Here is a 25,241-nt window from a genome sequence, read left to right as displayed (position 1 = left end):
TCCCTCAAAGCCCGGAGCAGCAAACAATCCAGGGGAGCCGGACAGTACCGTAATAACCGGCGCTCACACGAAAGCGCACATTTGATTGTCTGTACCGAATACAGAGACTAACACCATAAATGTGGCGCGCAGTAAAAACAAATGCTAGTTTCAAGTAGGGGTGAAATAAGTATTCATATTTTTTTTTACCTGCGTAGAAGTACACTGTAAAAAATACTCTGTTACAAGTAAAACTCCTGCATTCAAACTCTTATTATGTACAAAAGTAGGAGCATCTAAATATACTCACGAGTGCCTAAAGTTTTTATGCAGAATAGCCCAATTTTTGAATCATTCAGGTAATATATGTTATATATTACTGGATTACATTTAGTGATGCTTCCACGTGTACATCAGCTTAATGTAGTAATTGGTAAGGGTGAGGTTAATTTTAATTACTTTATATGCTTATAGGTAGCTTAAACTTTAATAATATATTATAATTTAGTCTTGTAGTTAATTTATATTTTGTATCAATAATCCAAACGTGCAAAGTAACTGCAGGATGCCCCTTTCAAACCCTATCATGACACTATCACCTGTTGCCAATGAACCTGTTTACTTGTGGAATGTTTCAAACAGGTGTTTTTGAAGCGTTCCTCATCTTTCCCACACTGTTGCCCCTGACCCAACTTGGATGAGGTTTGACCCCTGGGTTGGGAGACACTAAAACTAACAAGGCTGCAAAAAAGGCTAACGGGCAACTGCCAACAAAGTGCTGCTCATTAACAGATGCATTAACAAATCAATGTAATGTAATATCTAATAACATATCAATAAAAAAGGTCGTTATTTCTGCTGAACGTTTAATACGTTTTATTCTTTTTGCTGATAATATCGGCTTTTGAATGCAGGTCTTTTGCTTGTAATGGAGTATGTTTACATTGCTGTATAGCTTCCACCACTATTGTAGTGTGAAGGCAAACTTCTTAATAGAACAGATGCGTGTTAATTCAGAACTACTGAAGGAACGCTCCCGTCTGGCAGCAGCATGCCATCTGCCTCACTCGTGATATTCTTTCTTACTCCACACAAAAGTATTTTCCATGACGTAACCATCTTCTCCATGTGTCTGCTGTAATGTATGCAGCATATTGTGTCTGTTTTCCCTTTGTCTCCTCTTGTGTGTCAAACGCTTCTTCTGTACAAACCACAATATAATGTATAGACTGTATACGAGCAGCCAGTCGTCCTTCTCTGATGTCTGACTGCTCCAAATTCCGGAACCGGAAGTAAAGCTCAGTATCGGCCATTGTGGTGTAACTGATACTTCAGGAGTTGCACCTGTGAACTAAAATTGACAACATGTGGTGGGTTGGAGTAAAATTGGAGGATTTCATATGTTACAGACTGGACTGAAAGATTAATCCATTATCAATATTTTTTATGGCAAAATCATGGAATAATTGCATTTGAAAGGCAATGGAAGTCAAAGGATATAGATTCATAATCTTGGGCGGTGATTACAGCAGGCAAGCACCTGACTGCTGATCCAACAGCATTTTTGTGAAGATTGACACAATGAACAAGATGAACAAAGTATCAAAGCAAAGCACAGCGATTTGAGAATGATGCTTTTCATTGGATGATTGTGCCAAGGCAATTGAGAAAAAGTAAGATTCACTGCAGGCATCAATCACTGAGTAATGCTTCTACACAAAAGTAATGGTTTGCATGCGTTGCTTCCGGTTTGAAATATGCAACTCCCCTGAGGTGCAAAACATCCTGCACGTACCTGAGTATGCATACAGATTCATGTGCATACATACACATATTTAAAATCATTGTATTGTTATTCTCAATGCTTATTTCAGCCATTCCAGCATGTACAAAATAGGCACCGTTATTGTACATACAGTTTGAGTTTGGTCCTTGGGCTTTCTTTCTATCTACCTATTCAGAAAACAAATGAACACTTGGTGGAAATAGCTGCTCCTGCCTCCTTAATATCTACCCGGTATTTCAACATCAAGACTTTCTTAATGTTACAAAACAGCTCTGTTTCCACATTTTGTCCTCAGAACCTGAGGGGGGAAAGGCAGGGTTATTTGTCTTTAATTGCTTTTGTAACAGCATCAAGGACTCACATGCAGGTGCTAATAAAACAAGATCCTCAGCCTTGAATAGAGGTGCTGAATTAGTGTTGGGGGAAGGACCTCTGAGGATTCACTGGCGGGAGCAGAATGAAAGGTGTGGGAGGGAACAGGTGCTCAGAGGTTGACAGCCAGATGGAGTAGAATAGCTTTATGGTAACATACTGTACAGTAGTATACACACATTTCTCTGAAAGAAACACACAGGCTACTGTACATTCAAAGTGCAGGTAGGAGTGGATCAAATTCAAATTTTCTGATCTATTTTGACTCCATGAACAAAAGAAAATCACACGGACTCTATATTTTTTGAGATGTGATTGAGGCTTCTTTCACATGATTCTGTATAATGTATTGAGAAACACGATGAGATCAGTTACGGCTGAACAGTCATGTCAAAATGTTGATGTGACTCTTCCCTCGGTCTTGAATGAAGACTGTAATGCAGGTGTTCAGCGGAGAGACGGTGAGGTGTTCTATAATTATTAGGAATGTTGCTGGCGATGCAGCGGAAACCACAGCTGATAGATGGCTGGAGAATGTGGCTGAGACGGTAAAACAGCTCAAGACTTGAACATAAGATGTAAATGGATACAATTTTATACTGATTTTGGCAATAATTTACCAAATAAACTCAGCACTTCACTTCATTTGATGGCTTTAGTTTTGTTCTTTATGCATGCAAGTCAGTTTGATCTTGGCCTTGTTAAAAACCAGAATGTGCACAGCCAATAAAAACATATCTGAGCAGTGAGTCAGAAGGTTCCCTTATTTGGTGTAAATCAACATTTCTAAGTAAACAATCTTTGACACAAAAACAGACTTCATCTGTAATAAGGTGTAATGTAGATATTACAGTACTCTCTCCAAGTATTCACAGTGTAGACAAATCTAAGTATTACCAAGGAAATCCGCTTCCAGTTTCCATTTTTACCTTTTCTATTTCACCAGATGGGTCTTGCGGTTAATTAGCATGGGAATATCCTACGGAAGGATACTGGAGAACGTTTGAAGACAGGACGTAGTCATGTTTCCGTGGCATTTTCTCCCACCTGCACCATTATGTCTTCAGGATACTGCACATTCAAGCATTCAAGGGAAACAGTGACATTTGAGAGGGGCTGATAATCACTGTGGGTGGATGTTGCAGGTGAATGGCAGACAGCGGCCGTTTGATGAGGAAGGGTAGGAGGTTTGGTAGACTGGTGTGAGAAGAGCAAAGATGTGAGGGAAAAGACATTCATTCATTCAACCTTTAATTATACAGCATGATCCAGTGAGAGAAGTTCACTCATGTTTGCAAGGGACAATAAAAGAAAAGGCAAAAAATCAACAGTTTTTTTTAAACAGACAAACAGGAAGCCAGCAGGAAACAAAATGTGAAACTAACAATAGGATAAAACTAACATTAGACAAAATCTGAACCCAAAGTCAACCCTAAAAATCCACACCTCACCAAGATCTGACAGTGCAGGTACATGAGTCAATGGTGGACTTATGAAATGTTAAAATCTGCCCAAAAAATCAGATGATCCAATTTCAAATCATGCTGAAATTGATACTGAGATTCCTGATATGAATCTCAAAAATATGCAGAGTTGGGGGAGCGTGCACGTAAATTATATCAGCACAGTCCAGTGCTGACAAGATTATTGTGATTTGGGTGGAAGGACATGAGGGGTTGAGACAGAAATGTTTTCACTTTCATTTTGTTTATGAGAACAATTTTCATTAGTACCATTTTGAGCCTACAGACACAGCAACGTGCACATGTGCTCGATGCACTTTGAGCAATGAAGGAGAAAATATGGGCTCTAAGAAAGGGGCTGGTATGTGGGAGGCATGTGTGCTTTGTCTTCACCCACACTCAAACCTGTCAAACAAACAACACTCTTCATCCACCCCCAAACTGCAGGAACCAATCATGTTTCAGTATTGTAAAAAAAATCCCAATATATTGCCTCTGGCCTGTACTGTCTCAAACAAGACAGTCTGTGATAAGGTGTGTGGCTATTGTTTGCGAAGAGAGGAAAGTATTAGACCCTGTTTTGTGTGCACTCATGCTTGATTATATGACAACTTTCTGATTTAATAATTCATTAATTGAATATTTTCTCAGAGAGATCCAGTCAACAAGGACCAAGTGCTTGACTTTCACTGCTTATACGTGCTGGAGGAAATAAAAATACCTTTACTACACTGAAACTCAAAAGAAAAACATTTTCGCAAAGCAAGAAAATCAGGGTTCTTGGTCAGGGCCACTCAATTTCATCACCAAGGACAAAGGATAACCATGAGATCCACATGACTTTGTTTTCTTGTTCCAAAATAATAAAAATCATGCTCCTTCTCCTTCAAGAAAAGTCCCAGTTCAGCTCCTTATGCACCTCAGTGGACGTTGGTGTCACCAAGGTCTTGTTATCAGCTCCCTTACAGACATCCCACCTCTTCAGCTAATCGTGTTAGACAGCCCTCGAGGCATTAATCTTAAATTCTCCTGCTGTGCTTCATCTCACTTCACGTCCTGAGATTTCAGGGTGTTTTTAAAGCATGAGATATCTCTTGCATATTATAATCATATGGCCGTAAAAATGTATGAAAAATCTTATCCCCTTAATCCCCCCTTGCCTCCAGAAAGCAGGATATGCTGTTTAAGAGCAAGATTGTGATATTTCTTTCATTTTAAGGAATGAATTATTTAGGATTATTGCCAGTGGCCAGAGAAAACTGAAACATCATCACATCAGGAAGACTGTGGGAAATCGAGGAAGATAGTGACTTCCTGGAAAAGAGCAAGAATCAGCCAATACTGTCCACAGCCAATAATGCCAATACCACTGGAGGTAGAGAGGTGATTTCTGGAGTGAGGGTGAACATTTGAGAAAATGGAGTAAAGGTTATTTAGGGTGTATTTTACCCCAGGGTGTATTGTTCTGGAGAGGAAACATTTTCTAAAATGGTTATGTAAAAAGTTTACTGTGTCAAGAGGACAACAGTCCAGGGCCCTGTTCTTCAAATGTGACTGGACTATTTCCGGCTAACATGCTATTAGAAGGCTAAATTTACCGTGTTTATTCTCATCCAGGCAATTTAGGAAACTGCTCCTGGATATAGAGTTGAAACTACAATCAGTGAATGGTTGAGTGCTGATCATATGATTTCAGGTTCATGAGGAAGAATGCCCCCCCCAGCATGTACTGGGGCAACACATTCATGGACTTAAGAACTTGTTGCACAGATGCAGCTGCAGATTAATTTTAACCCAATTTCAAGGAAAAATTAATAATGTCAAAGTTCTCAGTATAACAGGAAGTCAGTTATCGAATCGTTACCTAACACTGGTGACTGTGCGTTTAGATCACATGTTAACACAGAAATGAGGATTGGATAGGAGTTGTGGGGTGGAGGGTGTGACGAGCAGCAGTCAGCTGTGGCTGGGCTGTTTATTCATCAGTCAGAATCTCATGAGGCTCAGATTTAGCCCAGCAGTTGCTCGAAAGTGGAAGGAGACAAAGGTCAAGTATTATTTGAGCACGCTCTCTCTCCCCTCCACTCTGCAAGCAGCCTTATTGACCTCGCCTGCACCACATTGGACAAATGCACAGGCAGTCAATCATTTACGTGGCTCATCCTTTGCTTTGAGATTAATCATTATTTGCCCAATCCAATCCTGGACAGAATTAGAGAACACACTAATCCAGTAATAGTCACAACACAAACTGAATTACCTTTCAACTGAATAACTTCCACGAAGAAGTGAATGATTGGAGACAAAAAAAAAAAAAAAAAAAAAAAACAGGAGCAAAGCAATGTGTTTCTGGGACACAATCATGCTGTTGTATGTTAGAAAAGCAGTTTGGAAATCAGCATCCTAAGCACTGCCTACAGATTGCATAATTTGGTATATTCAAAAAGATTAAGCAAATGGAAATAGTCTTTGATATGAAGGAGCTCTCCAAGGCTTTTGGCACATTGTGCTGCTACGTGGGCTCCAACTAAATATTTAGCACCTAAGCTGCTCTTCTTATGGAAACAATGGTGTCCCTTCTTTCAAGTATAATTAAATTTCCTCTTTGCCTTAGCCAAGAGCTATTTTGAGAACCTAGCTTGTATTTGTTCCAAGCAGGAGAAAATCATTAACCCAAACATAGGCTTAGTTCAGATTTGTGGGCATTTTACCTCCCAGTTTTGACAACAGAGTCTGAGTAGTTGACTCAACAGGAGCGAAATCGAATTTTACATGACGCATGAAACATAAAAGCTTCACAAGATGAAAGATGTCCCAGGGGTGTATTAGAAGAATTAAAACCATATAGGAAAACATAAGCTTCAATATAAGGCGCTGACAGGTCCAGCTAGAAAAAATGCTAATAACTTCATTAAATACAGATTAATTCTAATTAATTCTGGTTTGGAATTAAAATAGGTATTGACTGCAGCATCAGCTGACTGGATGCACAAATAAGACTGCTTGATAAACAGCAGACCTGAACCTTTTAGACCAATAAATGCAAATGAAATTGATCAAAATCACTCCTGTCCCACAGATGATGTACATCCAGGGCTGTACAGCATTTCCCTCTGGATCAACACACTCATCACCCTCTGGCGTGACTGTATGATTTCCTCCACACGGCTGCATACACAATTTACATAATATTTCTTCATTAAGGAATACAACTGCTCAGTCCAAGATGTGAATAATTTCATAACCGATGCGGGCTGGCTTCTCCCGTCCACCCATGAGCACTGCAGACAGACCATCGAACACACTGCAGCATCCTGAACTGAGCACTGGTTAAATATTTTATAAAGAGACTTTTGTTTTGCTGTGAAACACAGACTTGGAGTGTTAAATGAGATATGTAGGTGTGGGAGCATGAAATACCTTGGCCTTTTAGACAACTGCTGTTACCCACAATATGAGCACCGTCTGTGTCTCGTAGCCAAGAACGTCTGTAGAATCAGAGGACAAATCATGATTTGACACGAGTGTCACTAAACAGGCAATTCTGCCATATCTCACAAGAAAAAAAGGCCAGTAAGCCTTTTTAAATAAAGGCTTACTTATCAGTAAGTTTATTCATATATTAACCTTTATGTATGTATATGTTGCATAATGAAAAGTTCAGTTTTATAAACAGCTGAGACAAATCATTGTGTGCCAAAGCCAGCAGCATGGCTGGATGGAAGGCAGAGACTTTTCCTGCAGTGCCACCATGAGATTAGCAATTCTGATTTTTAACTGTCTTACTGAATATTGGGATGGATTGCTGTGAAATTTGGTACAAACATTTACATTCCCCTCAAGACTGCTAAATTGTAGCAGCTTTGCAGAAGCCTTCAAGGTACAATGCGTAAGATCTGGCCAGAATTTTAGTTCACAGATTAAAACATGCTGCCTGAGCTAACACATAACTGAACAATGTTCCACAGCTCCCCCAACCTCCACTGGACCGGTCTTAAGCTTTCAACCACACTCCTCTGCCTCTGCTGCCAACTCTGTATATCAAAGGTTTCCTGACCACTATGTAAGATCTGGTCTTGGATTAAGGTTCACTGTCTCTTGAGGACTTTAGCTGCAATCTGCACGCATTTAGATCGCAAGTCAAATGCCGACTGGTAACTATCGACTTCTAACTTGCAATGGATTGCAGAATTTGACCTTTTTTTCCTACATCCTCTCTCATTTTCCAGCCCCTCCCTGCCTTTAGCTGCCCTGCATCATGCCTTTTCAAAGTTATTTGCTGCCTGACTTATTCACCCTCACGAACAAACGAAATCCCAACTTGTTTCCTTTTTGCATCCAGTGAGTTTACTTCAGCACTTGGTTGTGTCTGCAGGTGAGACAGACTTCTTTTTACGCCCTGACAGACTGTGCTGAAGTGAAGCTATACTTGCACACAGGATCTGTTGAGCCCTCGCATATCCATTTACTAAGATTTTGGGGAGATGGAAGCGCACTATACATCGCCTCTGGCACGTATCTAATCCTGCCTGCTTCCATGCCCCACACTTCCCTCCAGCTAAGTTTCTTCTTTTCTATGTTTCCCTACCTCATCCACTGACCCTGCTTTGCCTAAGAGACTACACTTGCACATTGAGCGGCCTCTTCCTGCCTCTGAATCTGCTCTACAACCACTTTCCTCCTGGCAACTGCTATTGCTTTGCTCCATGTAGGCTGTGCTATTCTTAGTCCAATATATATCATGATATTTACTACTCGCACCATTCTGGGTAACATTACATATGATTCATCCATTGGGGAAACATCTTGAGCTGTGGTCCAGAGGGAGATGTGCAGCCGAATGTGAAAAAAGATTACAAAAGAGTCCAGTTTGGTGCCAGTGACAAAGGAGGATGGTTTAAAGTTCTTGGGGCGTATCTCCTGCAAACTGAGAGGTTAGAGCTGAGGCTGAGTGGGTGAACCGGGCTGTCTTTGTCAAGGTTCACACCTCAACAAACAAACCACAGGCACAGGAAAAACAGGAGGAAGAAAAGCAAAAGGACAAAGGAGTTTTCTTTGTATCACTAATAAACAGACAGAACTTAACTCCTCAAGCGTAACACTGTGGTGATGGTGGACCTGCACTGGACATGAAAAATGTGCTCCTTTACATGTCTTCGTAAAAGTTTTAGTTGCCTCAGTTAAAAAAGTAAAAAACTCAAAATCTGGCTATTTCAAGAGCAGGTGAATGAGAAGCCACTTTTAAGCTGGCATCAGGTGCATCTCGTGCCTTGATATCAAGCTGAGAGCAGCTCTGACAACCTCAGCTCATCAAAGACGCTCTCATGTAAAGGCACACATTGATTCGTGCTGTATCCTGCTGACAGACTGGTCGTTGCATCGATGAGAGGAGAGGGAACTGAAAGTACTGTATCTTTCTTTCCTCTCCGACGGGGAGGTGTAATGAGACCTTGGCTGACACTCTTCAAAGTCTCTGCTTTGACTGGTGAAAATGTGACAGCTCTCCGGCAGGCGTGTAATTGCTATGGGGGACGGGGTCGTGTCCCCTCCAATATATGAAATATGGAAATGTGTCCCCCTGTAATGGTCCTAATGGCCTTGTGTACTTTGTTCTGTATTTCCCAGAACACCCAGCAGCCCAGTAACTGCTGATTGAAGAGCTTGTCTTTACACAACAAGCTCTTACACAGACTTTGTTCAATGGTGTGTGCACAGTTGGATACAAACAGGAGCCAGACCGACAGGTGAGACAACCGGTTTATTTGAGATTGTGTACGGAGCCAAGCCAAATGTACAGTATAACATATTGTATAAGATTTCCGTGTTGCTCTCTGGGGTTACAGAAGGACAGCCGACTTCTCTTACACTTCCCTCCAGTGCTTTATCAGTGGACCGGGATGTGTTCTACTTTGGAGCATGCAGAGAGCTAAAGGCAAAGTCAATGTGATCAGTTCCTTCAACGTGTTATTTCAGGCCAGTGATGTCTTTATCATCACTGGCTCAAACCATATTTGGAAATAATTCTGAGTTTGTATAAACCTTCATGAAGATTAATACTTCCCCTCTTTTTTTGTGAAAGCATGCAAAATTGATTTTCAAGTACTTTTTTTCTTTGACTGTCTCAACTTAAAACTACAGTGGGAAACTGGCAGTGAGACATAAAGTGACTTTTGATATGACTATAGAAATAATGCAGCATGTAATGAAACTTTGGCTGTTGGTAACATTAACAGTCGGTCAGTTGGGCGGTCTTTTGATCCAGACTGAAAAATCTCAACAACTATTCCTGAGACGTTGTGCAGACGTACATGTTCCCTTGAATCCTACTGACTTTGGTGAACCCCTTATTTTTCCTCTAGCGCCACCATGAGGTTGACGTTTGTGGTTTTGAGTGCTCAAAAACTATCGGATGCCTTAGATCGGATGAACTGTTGATGATCCCTCAACATTTCATACAGCTCCATCATGAGGTTACAGTTTTAAAATGTCTGATACTTTAATTTATGACCAAATTTAGATAAAATATAACTTTATTGATTCACACGCCCGGGAAATTACGTTGTTACAGAGAGCAATAAGAGCAAGAATAAAGAAGGAGATGTAGAAACAGAGCAAGTAAACAATACAGAGGAATTAAAAATAGAATCAACTATATATATATGTACATTATATACATGAAGTGTACCTTTATAAGGATGGCTCATTGGGAAATTTTTTAATTGCACATGATAGGATATGGAACACAATCAGAAAACTAATGTGAACATTTAACCTAAATACCATATTAGCATTGCTGCTGTGATCATGTTAGCATGCTGACATTAGCCTTTAGCTAGCTTAGCACATGAAATGTGTTGGTTGGTTAGTATCGAGCACAGAGATTTAGTTTGACTGTTTGTGCAGAGCAGTATCCTCACCTGACCCACAGCATGCAGCACATTCACAGCGCCAACACTTGAAGACAGAACACTCCTCTCTGTTACAGCTCTGCGTTGTGATTCAAGTTGTTGAGTGTTTTGTTTGATAAGTGCTATGTGAAGTATATTATTTTTACATATAATATCCAATCTAATGCATTGTTAAAGCACTCGTGATACTTCACAGGACCATTGTGGCAAACACCACCTACACACTTACCTTGTAACAAAGTAGGCCGAAGGGAAAAACTTTTTGATATGTCTGCAAAACTAAAATGGCTGAAATCCAGGAACATTAATGGTATGAAGTTTGATGTTGTGACATCAAACATTCCCTTTGTTGAGCGTCCATTGAGGTAATTTTCTTTTTTTTTCAGGCTCAAGCAAGATAACAATGTAAATGAAAGGCAGAGATGGAGGGAGGTGTATTCAGGTGTGACCAGCCGGCTGCACCAGGGAGACAGACGTTATTCACATTTCACAATGAGACTGAATCTGAGATGTGAATAAATCACTGGAGTCAGCAAAAGCTTGGAGGAGACAAACGACAGCGTGAGAGGACGAGAGAGAGAGTGAACTGTGGGAATTCATAATGGGCCACAAGAAAGTTCAAGTAAAAATGAAAGGAATGGCGAGAACATTTTGTTTAATGAGCGTGCATCATCAGGGGGATTTGGGGACTCATCAAAAAATAGCACGGATCATATTTCAAGGTTTTTCTCACACAGAAATAACCGCGGGCACAAATAAGTACCTGCTCATTACAAAGACAATGAAAACACCCCCGACAACAATGATTTGTAGCTTCTCAGACACCTGGACTGAAGATGCCCAGACTGCAATATGTGCACTGATATTATTAGTGTTCATAAAAACAGCAATAACATCATGATTCATATCGAATATTTCCATCCACGGGCTCAAACAGTAACATACCAATTACCTGGAAAAGCTGTGAAGCCTCCGTCTCCACCCGTGATAGAAAAACATACCAGAGAGCTGAAAGTACGCCCAGGAGGAAGGCAGGGGGAAATGAAATTGTTGGATGATTACAATAAGAGTGCAATACGTTTGCACCAAAAAGACGTGATTGCACTGGGCAGAATTTATGGCCTGGTCATTTCAGCTCCCGGTCACAAAGCTGCTGTGCGTGGAAATGCCAGACGTTTTCTGCTTCACAATAGTTCAATGCCTGTGCATCTGCTCGAGGTCAAGAGCGCTCCTGGCTGACATTTTGATGTGTAGGTGGAGGAGAAATATAGCAAGTAATCAACCAGACTCACCATTGTGTGATAAATGAACCTTAATTGCCTTGATTGTTTCAATTATACGATATATCACCAGCAATAAAGTAATCAGCACAGTGAGGCAGGGCGTTGAACTGATCCTGCTTTGTGGATTAGAACTCTGCATGTGTTTCCCCATGGCACTCTGAAATATCATTTAACCAAATGCGAAATAAATGCTGTGATTGACTGCACATGCTCGACCGTGGAAAGCAGTATCTGCAGTCTTTGCCAGTCTCTCCTCTCCTCTGGAACTGCTGCCATGTTGATTCTCATGGGAGATGGCTTTACTCCTATTAACTGCTAGCTTCATGTTCGCCCATTGTTATTCATGCCTTTTGACTTTAATGGTCAGCTTTTATCCTGCTGCACTGTCACATACTGTCATTTGCTTTCTTGATGAGAATTAGGTGAGAAGATCAATATCACTTTCATCTGTCAGTTAGCTTAGCATGAAGGCATGAAGAAAGTTGGGAGGAATAGCCTAGCTATCGTGGCTCTGCTTGACAGTAACAAAGGCCATCAATGAGCAGCCCTAAAGCTCACTGATGACCAGTGTTCGCACTTCACAAGAGCTAGCTCAAAGTTCAGTTCACACAGATTAAAACAAATTTATTCACATTCAAAGTTCAGAATTTTGAATTAAGCTATTTCCCCATTTTGAATCTTTATGCTAAGCTAACCAGGTACTAGCTATAGCTTCATATTCAGATATGAGAGCAGTGTTGATTTTCTCATCTAACTTTCAGCGAGAAAAGGAATAAGCATATTTCCCAAAAATGCCAAACTACTCATTTAAATATACTGACTCTCCATGATCTGAGAAGTTGTATCTGAAGAGGGTCACAGGAGTCCACAGCTTTGACAGAAATAATGAACTTTCAGGCTGTGAAAATGTGCTCTGAGCTCCATTTGAGCACCGTGGAAAGAGACAAAACAATCAACCAGCACCGCAATGCAGTGCAGTTAAAAGATTAAAAACACAAGAAAGCTCCATCTCTCTGGTGATTGTGTGTGCGATGAGCAACCTGCAGACTCTGGCCAGAACAAGGCACCCCATCAGAGGTGAAAGCTAAGAAATCAAGAGCCCCAACTGTGTCTGTCAGGGAACGAAGTTACAGGATGATCAGAGCCAAAGTGCCGGTTCAGTTCATCTCTGTACATATCACTTCATGAAATCCTGCAAATTAAGGACACAAGGGAGCTAAATAGTTTAGGAACTAAAGAAAATCTGGCAATTCAATTAAGTGTATCTGAATTATCACTGGGCGTCCAAACAAAGTCAGCTATCTTTTGCAAATACTAGTTTCTACAGCCACAGAGAGACAGAAAAACTAGACCGTGTTGCTGCATTGATAGACATCTATGTCTGCAGATTGAGCACTTCATTAGCTTGAAACCCATCTTCCAAGTAGTATTGAGGCGCATTTGTTTTCAAAATAAAAGCGTTCACTTTGGAAGCTGGCATTTCCACCCACTGCCTTCTACCAGGGGCTGCACTCTCGGCTTTATTCACCAAACCTTTTCAGCCATGTCGACTTGCTTTATCAGGGCTACTGCTCTGGTTTCCTTGCATACAGTTCATTGATCAGTCACGTGACATAGATCTGATCTCATCCCTTAAAATAACTACATAGAAACCGAGATGGTATTTTTGTCAAAGAGAGCTGAAGAAGCTGCATGCTGGATTTCTAAATTTAGACCAAGAGGGTAAAGACATTTTTGTTGGATCCTCTGTATTAAATCTGGAATCTTTTGAGAACACATAATTTAGTTAAAGGATGTATGTCCTCAGAGTCAACTTTATTGTCCCCAAGGGGACATTTGGCTCGGGCTCAGTGCTACAGTCTGTTGCTTCACATAAAAAACACATAAATACGGATATATATGTAATATAAATGTTAGTCTTATGATGAATTAGATTGATTTTGAAATGAATTAGGATTATCCATAAACATGAAGAGATGTGTTTTAACAAACTCACTGCATTGTATCGAAAAAGAGACTCAACACTTGATCCACTGATGCTGAAAAATTATCTTTGCTAAGTCGGTTGCAATATTATTATTTTTCTTTGCTTTTGCATTTAATGTAAATCTCTGTCATGAGAGCAAGAGCCCTCTCTGCTAACATGTCCTTGACCAAGATACTGAATCCCAGCCACTTCCTGAGGCTCTGCCTGCCGCTGACCCTGCTCTGACCTTTCTGCTGAGGGGCCAAGTGAAAAGAGCAGCAGGCCAGACAAATAAATAATTAAAGCTTAAGACACTGCAGATATTCTGAGCGATGGCAGAAAGAAGAGGGGGATGGGGGTACAGTATGCGGGATGGAGGAGGCGGAGAAAGACAGGCACCATACAGCTGACAATAGAGAATGTCAGAAATAGATGCTGCTGCTATTTTCTCCTAATCTTAATGTGATGACATGTTATAAGCGTTGAAGGGCAAAGCTACTAAATGACAGTCAGGGAGAGGTGATTACACATAAATGCATTTGAGATGTAATTATTTGCTATTCAGGTAAAATACACTGTGCGCGTGGCAGCGTGCTTTAATGCTTTTTCACGCATTCAGAAAAACTGCAAACAATCGAGCGTAATCACACGGGACTCAACAGCGGCACAGACGGACGCGAGATTTGGTTTTCATCAAATTGGATTTCATCAATTCCGCGCTGGCTGACGGGCAGTTGCAGAGATAGACTTGCTTCGGGTAAGTCAGGAGGCGTTTTCTGTGGGACAGTAAATTGATTTGCCCGGGGAAAGGCGAAGGAGGAGAAAAGGTTTGTCACTCAACAATAGGCCCATCACTTCTTCTGTCTCAGATTTCCATGCACTGTGCCAAGCCTGGCAGGTGACGGAGTCAGACACGTGAGGCATCCAGCTCACCTGAGCTCACCAACTGTTGCCATGGTTACAGGAGGGACGGTGGTGTGTAGAGACAGTGCCAACCCCTGGTCATACTTGCACAGGCAGTGCACTTGTGTGACTGTCATGGTGTTTCATGGAACGTACAGCATCAGTAAACAGACATGTTTCCCCTGTATGTACAAATCAAATACAGTTTAAAGTAGCTCATAGGCTCACAGATGAGAGGTCTGCTCGGGTCTTTCAGGTATAGCCACCAACCAGCTTTGATGGAAGGCACAGCTGCAGCCAAAACAAATTAAACTCGCAGTTTAAAAAATCATTCAAGTGGAACAGCCTCTTTCATTCAACACGGAGAAGAGTTTCAGATGTTTGGCAGCCAGTAAATGACTCAACAATGAAATTAAGGTGATATTTCACCAAATATGTCTTTTATTTATCAGTGACTCTTCATCTACAGGTTTGAATGGTAAAACCTCAGGTCTTTACTGAAGGAATATGTCACCCAAAAATATGATGGCTCTTTAAAGTGCTTTTAATTATTTCTGGACAACAGTTCTTGCACGTAGGCATGAACTACATCAAGCTTTGGCTACACATTGTGAAAATCAGTGTTGTTTTCCCAAAGGATTTGTTGATAATACAAAAGGGAAAATAACGAGCATTACTTTTGAATGGATACAATAAAGACGGAGCAGAGGACATCTGCACAAAAATCGCGTTAGCTTTAGCACATAAGTATCAATAGACAGTTTTTAAATAGACTAGAAACAGCTGTAAATCTCAAAGAAGACAGTGGCATGCATGAGCAGTCGCCTCTCTGCTGCCTGTTGACAAGCTGGTAAAGTGGACTGCGAGCTGATTTGTGCCCTCTCTGGAGCAAGATGTTGTCATACTGTTAATGAGTAAGAGCCTCCTAATGAGCACAAACCCAAATTAGCATACATCCAATTACTCCATAGCTCAAGTTCCAGACTCCGCTCAACAGCGTGTGTGATGCAGGAGCAGCTGAGAGCCAGTAAATGGAAGTAAATGCTTGAATTCAGCCATGTTTACGCTCTTGGTGTTGCTTGAGAAATTAAGGTAATGGCGTCTTACTGGCAAATTAGCTATGTGTAAGCTGTAATCAGTGGTTTTCTATATACGTAAAGGCAATAGCCCCACACAAAGCTAAGTAAGCATCAGATTTTCAAAAAAGACACAGACCCAGCAACCTTTGGAAAACCCAGAAGGACATTTAAGTACATGTGACACTGTTCTGAAGGTATTTCTAAAATCCGTGAAGCAGCTTAGAACCATCTGGAGTTTCCTAATTCAAACAAACAGCAGCCGGAAACAACATGACATGAACCAGAATTTTAAAAACCATGATCATTTTGATTATTTTCCAGAATATCGGATGATCCGTGACTCAAATGTAAAGGTAATACAAGACAGACACAAAAAGGGGCTGTCAGGAAGACTGAAAATCTTGTTGGTGGACTATAAATGTAACACTGCACATACTGAGGAACTTTGTGTTGCTCAAATCAGTGGGTTTGACTGAACTTCACCCAGGAGGGGACGGCTGATTCGGGGCAGATTTTCAAATGGAAGAATGCAAATTGAATTGGCTGCTGCTCTCAGCCCGGGAGGAACAGCAATCTGTGCTGCAGTCATTATTACTTCCACAAAGGACCCAAAAAAGAGGCTTTTCCGTTCAGGGGCCGACACCCAATGGTGCAATACATCACAGTCTCAAAGTGAACAAGAAATTGCTTAACCTCTGAGCAATCTAACACAAGGTCAAAGACGACAACAAGAGCGACATTTCGAGGCATGGAGAAGACAGTCTAAGTGGAAAGCTTGCTGCCCACCATCTGGACGAAAATCTCTGACCTCTGTAATTTCATGCTATTCCTCTTTCCATCCTGACAACAACGGCGGGAGACAAACGCGTGCAATCTAAAGGAGAGTGCCGATGAGGGAAGCTTTGCTTATGAGACCACTTTGACCTACTCGCTGCACTACTCCATTGACTGGAGAAGAAAGGCATTTCCTGCATAAACAAATGAGATGAATGGAAGACTAGTTTCAATAGTTCAATTAGTTTAGATTTCCCTTTAATTAAATATTGATTTTAAAGCAAAGAGCACCCTCTGTTGCCTAGCTGTCTGCTCCTAATCTGCACCTGATGCCTGCTTGCCTCTGAGAACACCAGTGGAAAGGAACAATATATTACTCTAAATCAACCCAGAATTTCCCCAGAAGCTTACTGTCATCGTAATTCAAAGGCTTTTCAGCAACAAGACCAGGCTGTATCCTCTTGAGTAATTTATCACAGTACACTGCCACGCCAGTGACACGGTCATTTGGGGATTTGGTTCTATACATATGCCTCTGGGACACAAATACCTGAGTGTATTTCACCACAGCAGCCACGAGCAGGAAGGGCTACCTCATTATGCAAGGACATTTTGACAAGTAGATACTTTGGGATATGCGGGACTCATGGGATCACTAATGAAGACCCTAGCCCTTTATTTAGTTACGCCCCATTAGTAGCAAATGTACTGTAGCTGTCTGGAGCTCTCAATACTTCATCACGTACACTTTATTCCCTCTAACTATGTGACACGTTGCTCCCTGCCAACATGGTATAAGCGCTAAGCTCATTTAATGGTAAGAAGTCTGGAAAAGCTTTCAAGAGCCTGGCTGAGTTTGAGAGAGAGACCCCTGGATGGACAGGGAGATGGGAATTTAATTATCCTGACTGTTACACCCCCCCCTCTCAGAAATGTCTTGTATCCTGCCTTCGTGTGCCAGCTGGGGAAGAAAGAAAGAAACCCCACAGAGGATTTCTGACTACCCTTCCTTCGTGTGGTTGCAAGTGTGAAATTGTTGCTATGGTTGACTGGTGCACCTGTGTGGATTCGAGCTTCTCAAATGACTGAAATTATGCCAAACGAAAGTCTGTCAGAAGAGCAAGCAGACATTTTTGAGAAATGAGTTATTAAGAGAAAAAAAACGCACATCTTGGTTAGACCTTGCTCTTTACAAAGCTGTTCCCCTGAGCTCTGCTCTACACGCTCAATTAAGACTTTGATTCAGTCCTTTTCAAAAGTACTTAAACTGCATTTATTACTGTCAGTCTGGAGGATTTTAAGCTACTCAGGTAGCCAACAAGCTTGGATCAATCTTGATCCACGGCCAGCTGTCCCTGAACCACTGGCATGCAGGGGCTCCACCGAGTTTATGTAAAACACCACTTTGATCCCTCTCAATGACGTCAACCACAGACCCCCGGTCGGAATAAATGAGCCTCATAGTTTGAAAGGAGGAGGGGAACTTAACAGCGATCTGTGATGCTGTGAGGAGTTTGTGCCAAAGGCTGTGGTTGTTATGGGTAAAGCTCACATGCTGTGGGGGCAGTGAGAGTTCAAAGTTAGCACACAGTCACCTGTTGAGGGGAAACACGCCGCCCACTCACACACCTGTGTTTCTATTTAAACGCAAGCAGGAACTACGGAGGCAAGACGTTATTCAGGTTTTACTTTCCTTTTTAAACTCTGGCTTTTTATTACTGTAAAAAGACAATGGCTCACTACAGGATCAAAGATATGTTGAAGATGAGATATAAAGAACATCTGTAACATTTTTAATGACATTCAGAATGGAAATATGATCTAAATCCACTGGTTATTGATCTGCACTGATAACGTGCCTCCCATGTAAAAACTTGCCAGTTGTTGGATCAAAAATGAAAAACATATAAAAGTTAAAATCCTGATACCAAAAATATGTTACCACTTGCTGCATGTATAGTGTACAATGATGAGCATTTCTGGCATGGTACAATTCCACCACTATTATGTGGTGTAAAATGACATTTAAGGATTTTTACAAAAGTACAGTATGCTGTAGCAAGTAGCAGAGAGAAATTTACAAATTAGGCCATTTTTAACGATGCTGATGAAGTGGTTTTAACATATAAAAAAGGCACATGGTTTTCATGGATTCGGTAAATTTTCAGCAGGACTGATATGCCAGTAACGCATGGTTTACGACTGGAACAGATCACAGATGGCCAGGTGTGTTTTAGACACAGACAAGGCTGGGTAGAGAGGGTCAGTAAATCCGTGCTTGTAGGAATGCATTAAAGCTAGACTGCCCCCTGGTGTCACATTAAAGAATGATAAAATACCCTCCTCAAAGTCGAGGTACACTCCCACCCTCTGCAGCCTGCCTGCATCCACAGGAACCGCCACCTTGTTATGCAGAGCTTCCACCTTCCTTCTGTCACAGGCCAGGCACCAGGAGAACGAGTTGAAGCCCAGGCGAGAGTTGTCCCTTTGGCCTTTCCTCTCGATCTGACCCTCACACAGCCCCACCTTCCAGCGGCCCTCATCGACAGACACATCCACTTCCCAGTACCAGCGACCGCCCTCCAGGGCACCAGTGGCCAGGACCTGTGGGAAGGAGCTGAAGCGAACCTCGTGCTCCATGTAGGGCTGCTGGGTTTCACTGTAGGCCACCTTCCTGTTGTTATCAGACAGCTGCAGCTTGGGATGTGCTGTATCTGCATCCAAGACAGGGAGGGTGCCATCTGTACAGGCAGGAAAGGGAATTAAAGAAGAATTTAGATGAGGACATTAAGACTGATTAAATATGTGGCCTTTGGGCCTACGGGATGCAGTTAGTCCTTTGGTTTAATTAGCTGTGATTCATCAAGTGAGTGGAAAGTAAATAGGTATTGTTATTAAAAAAAAAAAATGGAACAACAAAAGCACTTGTCTCACAGAGAAGTCTGTAGAGGTCTCTGTCTTGGCCGGGCACAGTGATGATAACTGTGTCCAATCGTTTTTCAGTCCACCTCTGCAGACATTTAAGACGGGTCCGATCCACTTCCTCTGGAGCCTCGAACTGGCCCACACAGTTCCCAACGTTACTGGCCCTGGAGAGGAAGAGCAGTGAAGCATAAAGACTTCAGACTATTAAACTTCGTTTTTTCCTTGGTGACCTCTTAAGGAGGTGTATGCACATAATTACACATAAAAATTATGGTATCTACCATGCAGACAGATAAAATCTTGCCCCTTGTCTACAGACTCTACATTCATATGCACATATCTGTCAACAGAGACTGCAGGGGCACTCATTCTTTAAAGGCAAACTGCTGCTAGACATTTTAAATATAATTCCTCAATCAGCTGTATTGGGAACTGGGGCTGAGACAGATGTCTCAAAATCTTGACACATAAAACCAAAACTATCTGAATGGCTAGCCACCACTGGTGGTAAATGAGGGTGATCTGACCCTTTAGGACTTTAAAGGCTGCCTACTGAAGTTTTTTTTTTTTTGGCAGCACATCAATCTATTAACATGTTCAGCAAATCACCACTTTTCAACAATGAGGCAGTAGTCGAGAGGAAGTCACTTACAGATGGGCAGTCTTGCTGTATTCCTGTCACGTGAGAAAGAAAAAAAAAAGCATTTCCTTGTGTTAGTCTGTAAGCCAGCAGTAGACCTTATATTTGGCCATTAATCAGGGTTATCTCCTAACATCTAACACACCATTATGAAAGCCTGGTCCTGAATGCGCTTGTCTCCCTTGGCATCGGCCAGCCCCTCCAGGATGTGGAGGCCTTGCTGGATGGACTGCAGGGAGCTCCGGAGGTGGCCGAGTTTGTCCTCTAGTCCCCCCAGAACTTTGCTCTCCTCCTTCGTCACACACTCAAGGGCTGATTGCTCCTCCTGGTCCAGGGCCTCCCTGATGGCTCCGTACTGCTGCTGCACGCCTGCTCGTGCCTCACTTAAAACCACCTGGACAGACAAAATGAAAATCAATGTCATGTTATCCAATGATCTTGATTCTTAAAAGGCTGTTCTTATTGCAGTCAGAGGACTCTGATGTCAAATAATTGAAACAGTACAAAGCCTGTTCAGACTGTCCGATCAGATTATGTTTTCTCAAGTAATATGAACTTCACACCGACTTTAAATAGCAAAACTTTTTAACATTGCTAAACACTACTAATGCATTTTATTAATCTGATTTTGTTTAATTCAAGGTGTACCATGGAGATGAGCACACATGAACTTAAAGATAAATGTTGATAAATGAACTGTTACTGGGCATTTTTTAAACAAATTTAACTCTTCTCTAATCTGAGGATTACTTATATAAGGAGGTCAAGTCTTCCAACTCTGATATGAAAGTGTGTGTGTGGTACACATATCTGGCAAAATTTGTTATCCATTTGTAGTTGCTCATAACTGCAAAACTGTCATCTCTATACAACAGCTGCATTATGAAATTTTTTCCCCTTCAAAATGTGTAGATTAGTTGGTGCAACCATATAAACACGTTCCTCAGATTGAGTTGGAGTAAGAAAAATAAACCTATCTTGTAATTCTAAGAAAATAACATGAATAAATGCATGATTCAGTGACACCTATACAGATAACTTTCTTACTCTGAAAGTCTCTTTCTTTTGTGTGAGTTCAGTCACTTTGTCCTTCACTTGCTCTTCAGCCTCCTGCAGCTGCCTGATCTCTTCTTTTAGGTTCCCCTGAGGAAGAATGTACACAGTGATAAAATATTATTATCAAAATTATTCATTGCTGTGGTTGTATTTACATCTATCTACTGTGTATCTACAGTATATGTGGTGCTGGAAGGTCACCACTTACCCTGAGCTCTCTCTCTGCCTCCCTGATGCTGATGCAGACGTGGTCGCGGTGTGAGCCTATGACAGTACACACCGTGCACACACACACACTACATTGCCGGCAGTAAATGCGGTTTATCTCCTGGTGCTCCTGGCACCTCCATGTAGAAATGTCCTCCATGGCAGGAACCAGCGTGTGATTCTGGAAGACAGGGGATTCAAGGTGGGGATGCAGGTGCTCTGCACACATGGAAGCTCCGCACACCAGACAGGTCTTTACAGCAGACTGACATCCAGTTTTTGGGCAATAATGGCAGGGCACAGGGCTGGCATTTTTGCTCTCCGACCTGGGGAAGATGCCGACATGACTTCGGGATCCTGAAGCAGGGGTAGGATGCTTGGTGGATATCAGAGGAGACTTGGAGAAGGGAGACTTATCTTTCCCTGAAGTTGAGACCCCAGGAGATGAATCAGAGTTGGCAAGTGAGGCAGGTTTCTTTGGTGATGCATGAATTCCTATCACTTGTGTGTCTTTCTTGGGGGTTGCAGGAAGAGGTGCATCGCATATATCTACTTCATTGGAACTGTCAGACTCATCTAATGAGATGACTTCCTCTGATACATGCTGGTTCTGCTGGATTGAGATGTCATGTGGCACAACACTTGCAGGTACTGCCTTGCTGTCAGAGTTGTCACTGGAGGATATGCCATCACTACGCTCACACTGTGCAGATTCTGGGCGCACTGCTTTCTCAGATGTCTCCACACTAGTCGACTGCCCGGGTTTATCTAAGAGAGAATCTGACAAGGAAGTGGTAGGAGTTTTGGAGCCATTGGACCGCTCACGGGGAGTTGATCGCTTTGGGTCAGGTTGCTCTGCTGCAGGTGTGCTCGCCTTTCTCTTCCCCAGAAGTCGGCTGGTGAGTGAGGGCCTCCTCAGTACAGTATCAAATGTGTTTTGTTCGTTGTTATTGGATGTGCCTTAAAAAACAGAGTGTAAACAAAACAGAACTGGTCAGAGGAGAAGTTGACTGAGCACTTCTAAATAATACTTCACAAAAGCACCTGTAACTGCCTTCTGCCCAGCACAAGGGCACTTAAATTTTACTGGCACTGAGCAGTTTCACTTAAAGCAACTCAAGCATTGACTATCTGAGTTGTTCACACTTAAGTGAGTTATTATGATGCCCTGCAAGATCAGTCTGAAAAGCTGTCAGAGCTGGCAGTCTGCCATGACTGAATGAATATCTGGCAATGAAAACAACGGCTTACACCTGATACATTTAATAAGGCCATTATCAACAGATACTGACCCTGAAATACAAATGTCGGAATGTGGAGAGAGAAGAAGACTCAAAAAACGACGATTTGTGCAAAACACATGAAAAACACGTGATCACGTACTAATAAACGCACGCCATAAACTGGTTAGACCTTTACTCTAACTGAGTGTTTGCTTAAGGAAATCACAAACTTTGGCCTCAAAATGACAGTTAGATTAAGCATCAGACCTTTGACACAGTAAACAAACAGCACAGCACTGCTATTACATTATACAAGTCCTAACGTTAACGTTTTATAAAGCCATTTTAAATATGTTAACTTAACTCTACGTCCTTTGTGTAAAAGGGTAAGGGCTTTTTTCAGTGAGGAATTTCAATCCATTTAATTTTTTAAAATTAGAGTGTCAGAATTAGTGATAATAAGGTAGCTACAGAATAACGTTAGCTAGCATTAGCAGCGGTCTATAATAACGATGTTAGCCGGGGACAGTTTAAGCTAATATGTGACGTTCATGTGTCATGTGAGAGGGAGGCCACTGATGCTACCCAACTGCCGGTTAGCTACACCTTCATGTATTTATCCACCTGCTGCCGAGAACACAGTCCTGGGAACATGAGAAAACGCCTGGTTAACTTGTAACCGCTAACCGGGCATCTTATAATGAATTAAAAGCAAAAGTTTACAGTACCTGCGGTGCTGCGAGGCGGATCCCGCCGACTGTTGGTGGGCTGCCGTATCAAACTGCTATCAAACGGCAGCGTCCGGTATACTGTTTTACACCTCCACTCCGGACAATGGTACGGCCCGTTCGGGACAGCACTCCACAAGTCTCCAATACATCGTTGGCAGAACCGGTGGTTACATTTCAGGGTGACGGGGTCCCCTGTCAGCTCGTTGCACAGAGGACACCTCGTCGGTGTGGGCAACGATGCACCCATTTTGTTTTGGGTGATGTTAGGTTTCTGTTTCCGCGATAACAAACAGCAGAGGCGGAGCTAAAATGTTTGAATGCCGCTCCGCCCCCCCCCGCGGTGCGTGTCTTAAAGGTACAGTCCATGGATGTATGAGTTACATCATCACTAAAAATAAATAAATACATAAATAAATAAATAAATACATAAAAGCACTATAAAAATACTCAATCCCTGACTGAGTTTGACTGACATCTCTCTGAGTTTATTCGAGGGCTGTAAATAATGATTGTTCTCATTGTCTAATTGGCAGATTGTTATTAACAAGTAATCATCTTCTTTATAAAATTCAGTGAAAAATGCTTTCACTATGGTTTCCCACTATCTAAGGCTACGTCTTCAAATTGCTTTGTGCCAAATGAATGTAATTTATCATGTAATAAGCCACGATAACTTAAAACATCTGTGTGGATGTGCTAGAGTAGAGCATAGCCAGTCTTCTGTTTTGAATGCAAAATCAAATTAACTGATTACTATAGTTATTCAATAAATGTAGCTGAGTAAAAAGTACATTGTGTACCTTTAAAAAGTAATAGAGTTTCCGCTCAGTCACGTTCAGGCATCATAGGTTTGTGATGCGAATGGTTGACATGTGACTGTGTGTTGTGTGAGGACACTGATGAACACTGGTGTTGTAACAGTAAATAATGCAAGTGCTGCTGGAGTTTTCACCATCTTTTTGCAAGAACATGAGCCAGAGCTCAACTTCCCTCTAAAATTTTCACTTGTACCTGTTTGTATCGTGACTCATGTTGTGCTGGGTTTACCCAAAGGAGCCAGATTTTACATTTACTAACTGCGATTTATGTTAAAGAGTTGCATAACTGTTTATAACATAAAGGAGCTGATAACTAACAATTAACCTACCTAATTCACTCTGTGCTGTAATGAAATGCAGTAAAATTAAATGAAGTCATTCCTCATCTCACCCCTTGGATACCTCCAAAGGACTCCCAGGAGGACCATGAACCACACACAACCACACACAGCGTCTAACTATTTATACTTCTCTATTCTTTGGTTTTCTGGTCGTTTTGTTGCTGTTATGCCTTAAAACATCAGCTGCAAACAGTAAATGTGGTATCTTTCTTATTTTCACATTTTTCTCCCCCACAACATTCTTTCTCTTATGGTGGTCTCGACATGTGACTTGGATAAAAAGCTATTGTGATTTGTGAGTGAGAGGTTAATCTTTCATAATCTCAAAGAAATGTTATCTCTCAAAGAAACAGCGTTTTCTTACGTGTCCTGCCTGGAAATATGAGGTGAGAGTTGTGGCTATATTTATCATGACTATATTTGAATTTAAGCTCTGACTTTTAAATGTCATCATGAAAATTTAAGGTACCATTAAAATTATTTTCTGGATATCCTACTTTATTTTAATTGATAAACACATTGAGAATTACCTTTAAACTCAAAGAGCTGACTACTCTTCCTCTCAAAGCCACAATTTTAAATTCAGCTCTTTCAAATCTTTCAGATATTGGCAGCATCCATAGTCCATCCATCTATAGTTGGCCCTTTAAAGGGATATTCCAGCAATTTTTTAATGCACTGCCATAAAGTCGGAGACTTGCAAGAGACAGATTTTTAAAAAGTGGTTGATGAAGCAGCAGCAGCCGAGTGCCCCTTTGTCAAAATGAACAAAAAAACCACAACAGCA

At 41.6% G+C, this 25,241-nt stretch overlaps 1 protein-coding gene across 1 annotated transcript; it reads right to left on the bottom strand.

Moving 5' to 3' along the window:
• Window positions 1–15,182: 15,182 nt before the first annotated feature.
• Window positions 15,183–23,570, bottom strand: LOC143322565 (tripartite motif-containing protein 14). Its single transcript, XM_076733841.1, has 7 exons — window positions 23,293–23,570; window positions 21,343–22,301; window positions 21,126–21,221; window positions 20,224–20,472; window positions 20,091–20,113; window positions 19,448–19,602; window positions 15,183–19,254 (listed from the first exon to the last, which is right to left on the bottom strand). The coding sequence occupies exons 1-7, from the start codon at window positions 23,540–23,542 to the stop codon at window positions 18,710–18,712; spliced, it is 2,277 nt and encodes a 758-aa protein (XP_076589956.1). The 5' UTR covers window positions 23,543–23,570; the 3' UTR covers window positions 15,183–18,709.
• Window positions 23,571–25,241: the final 1,671 nt, after the last annotated feature.

The sequence above is a fragment of the Chaetodon auriga genome, chromosome 6 (assembly GCF_051107435.1).
Source record: "Chaetodon auriga isolate fChaAug3 chromosome 6, fChaAug3.hap1, whole genome shotgun sequence".
Taxonomy (NCBI): domain Eukaryota; kingdom Metazoa; phylum Chordata; class Actinopteri; order Chaetodontiformes; family Chaetodontidae; genus Chaetodon; species Chaetodon auriga.
The sequence above is the reverse complement of the archived record's forward strand: the minus strand, read 5'-3'. Positions and strand labels throughout refer to the sequence as shown.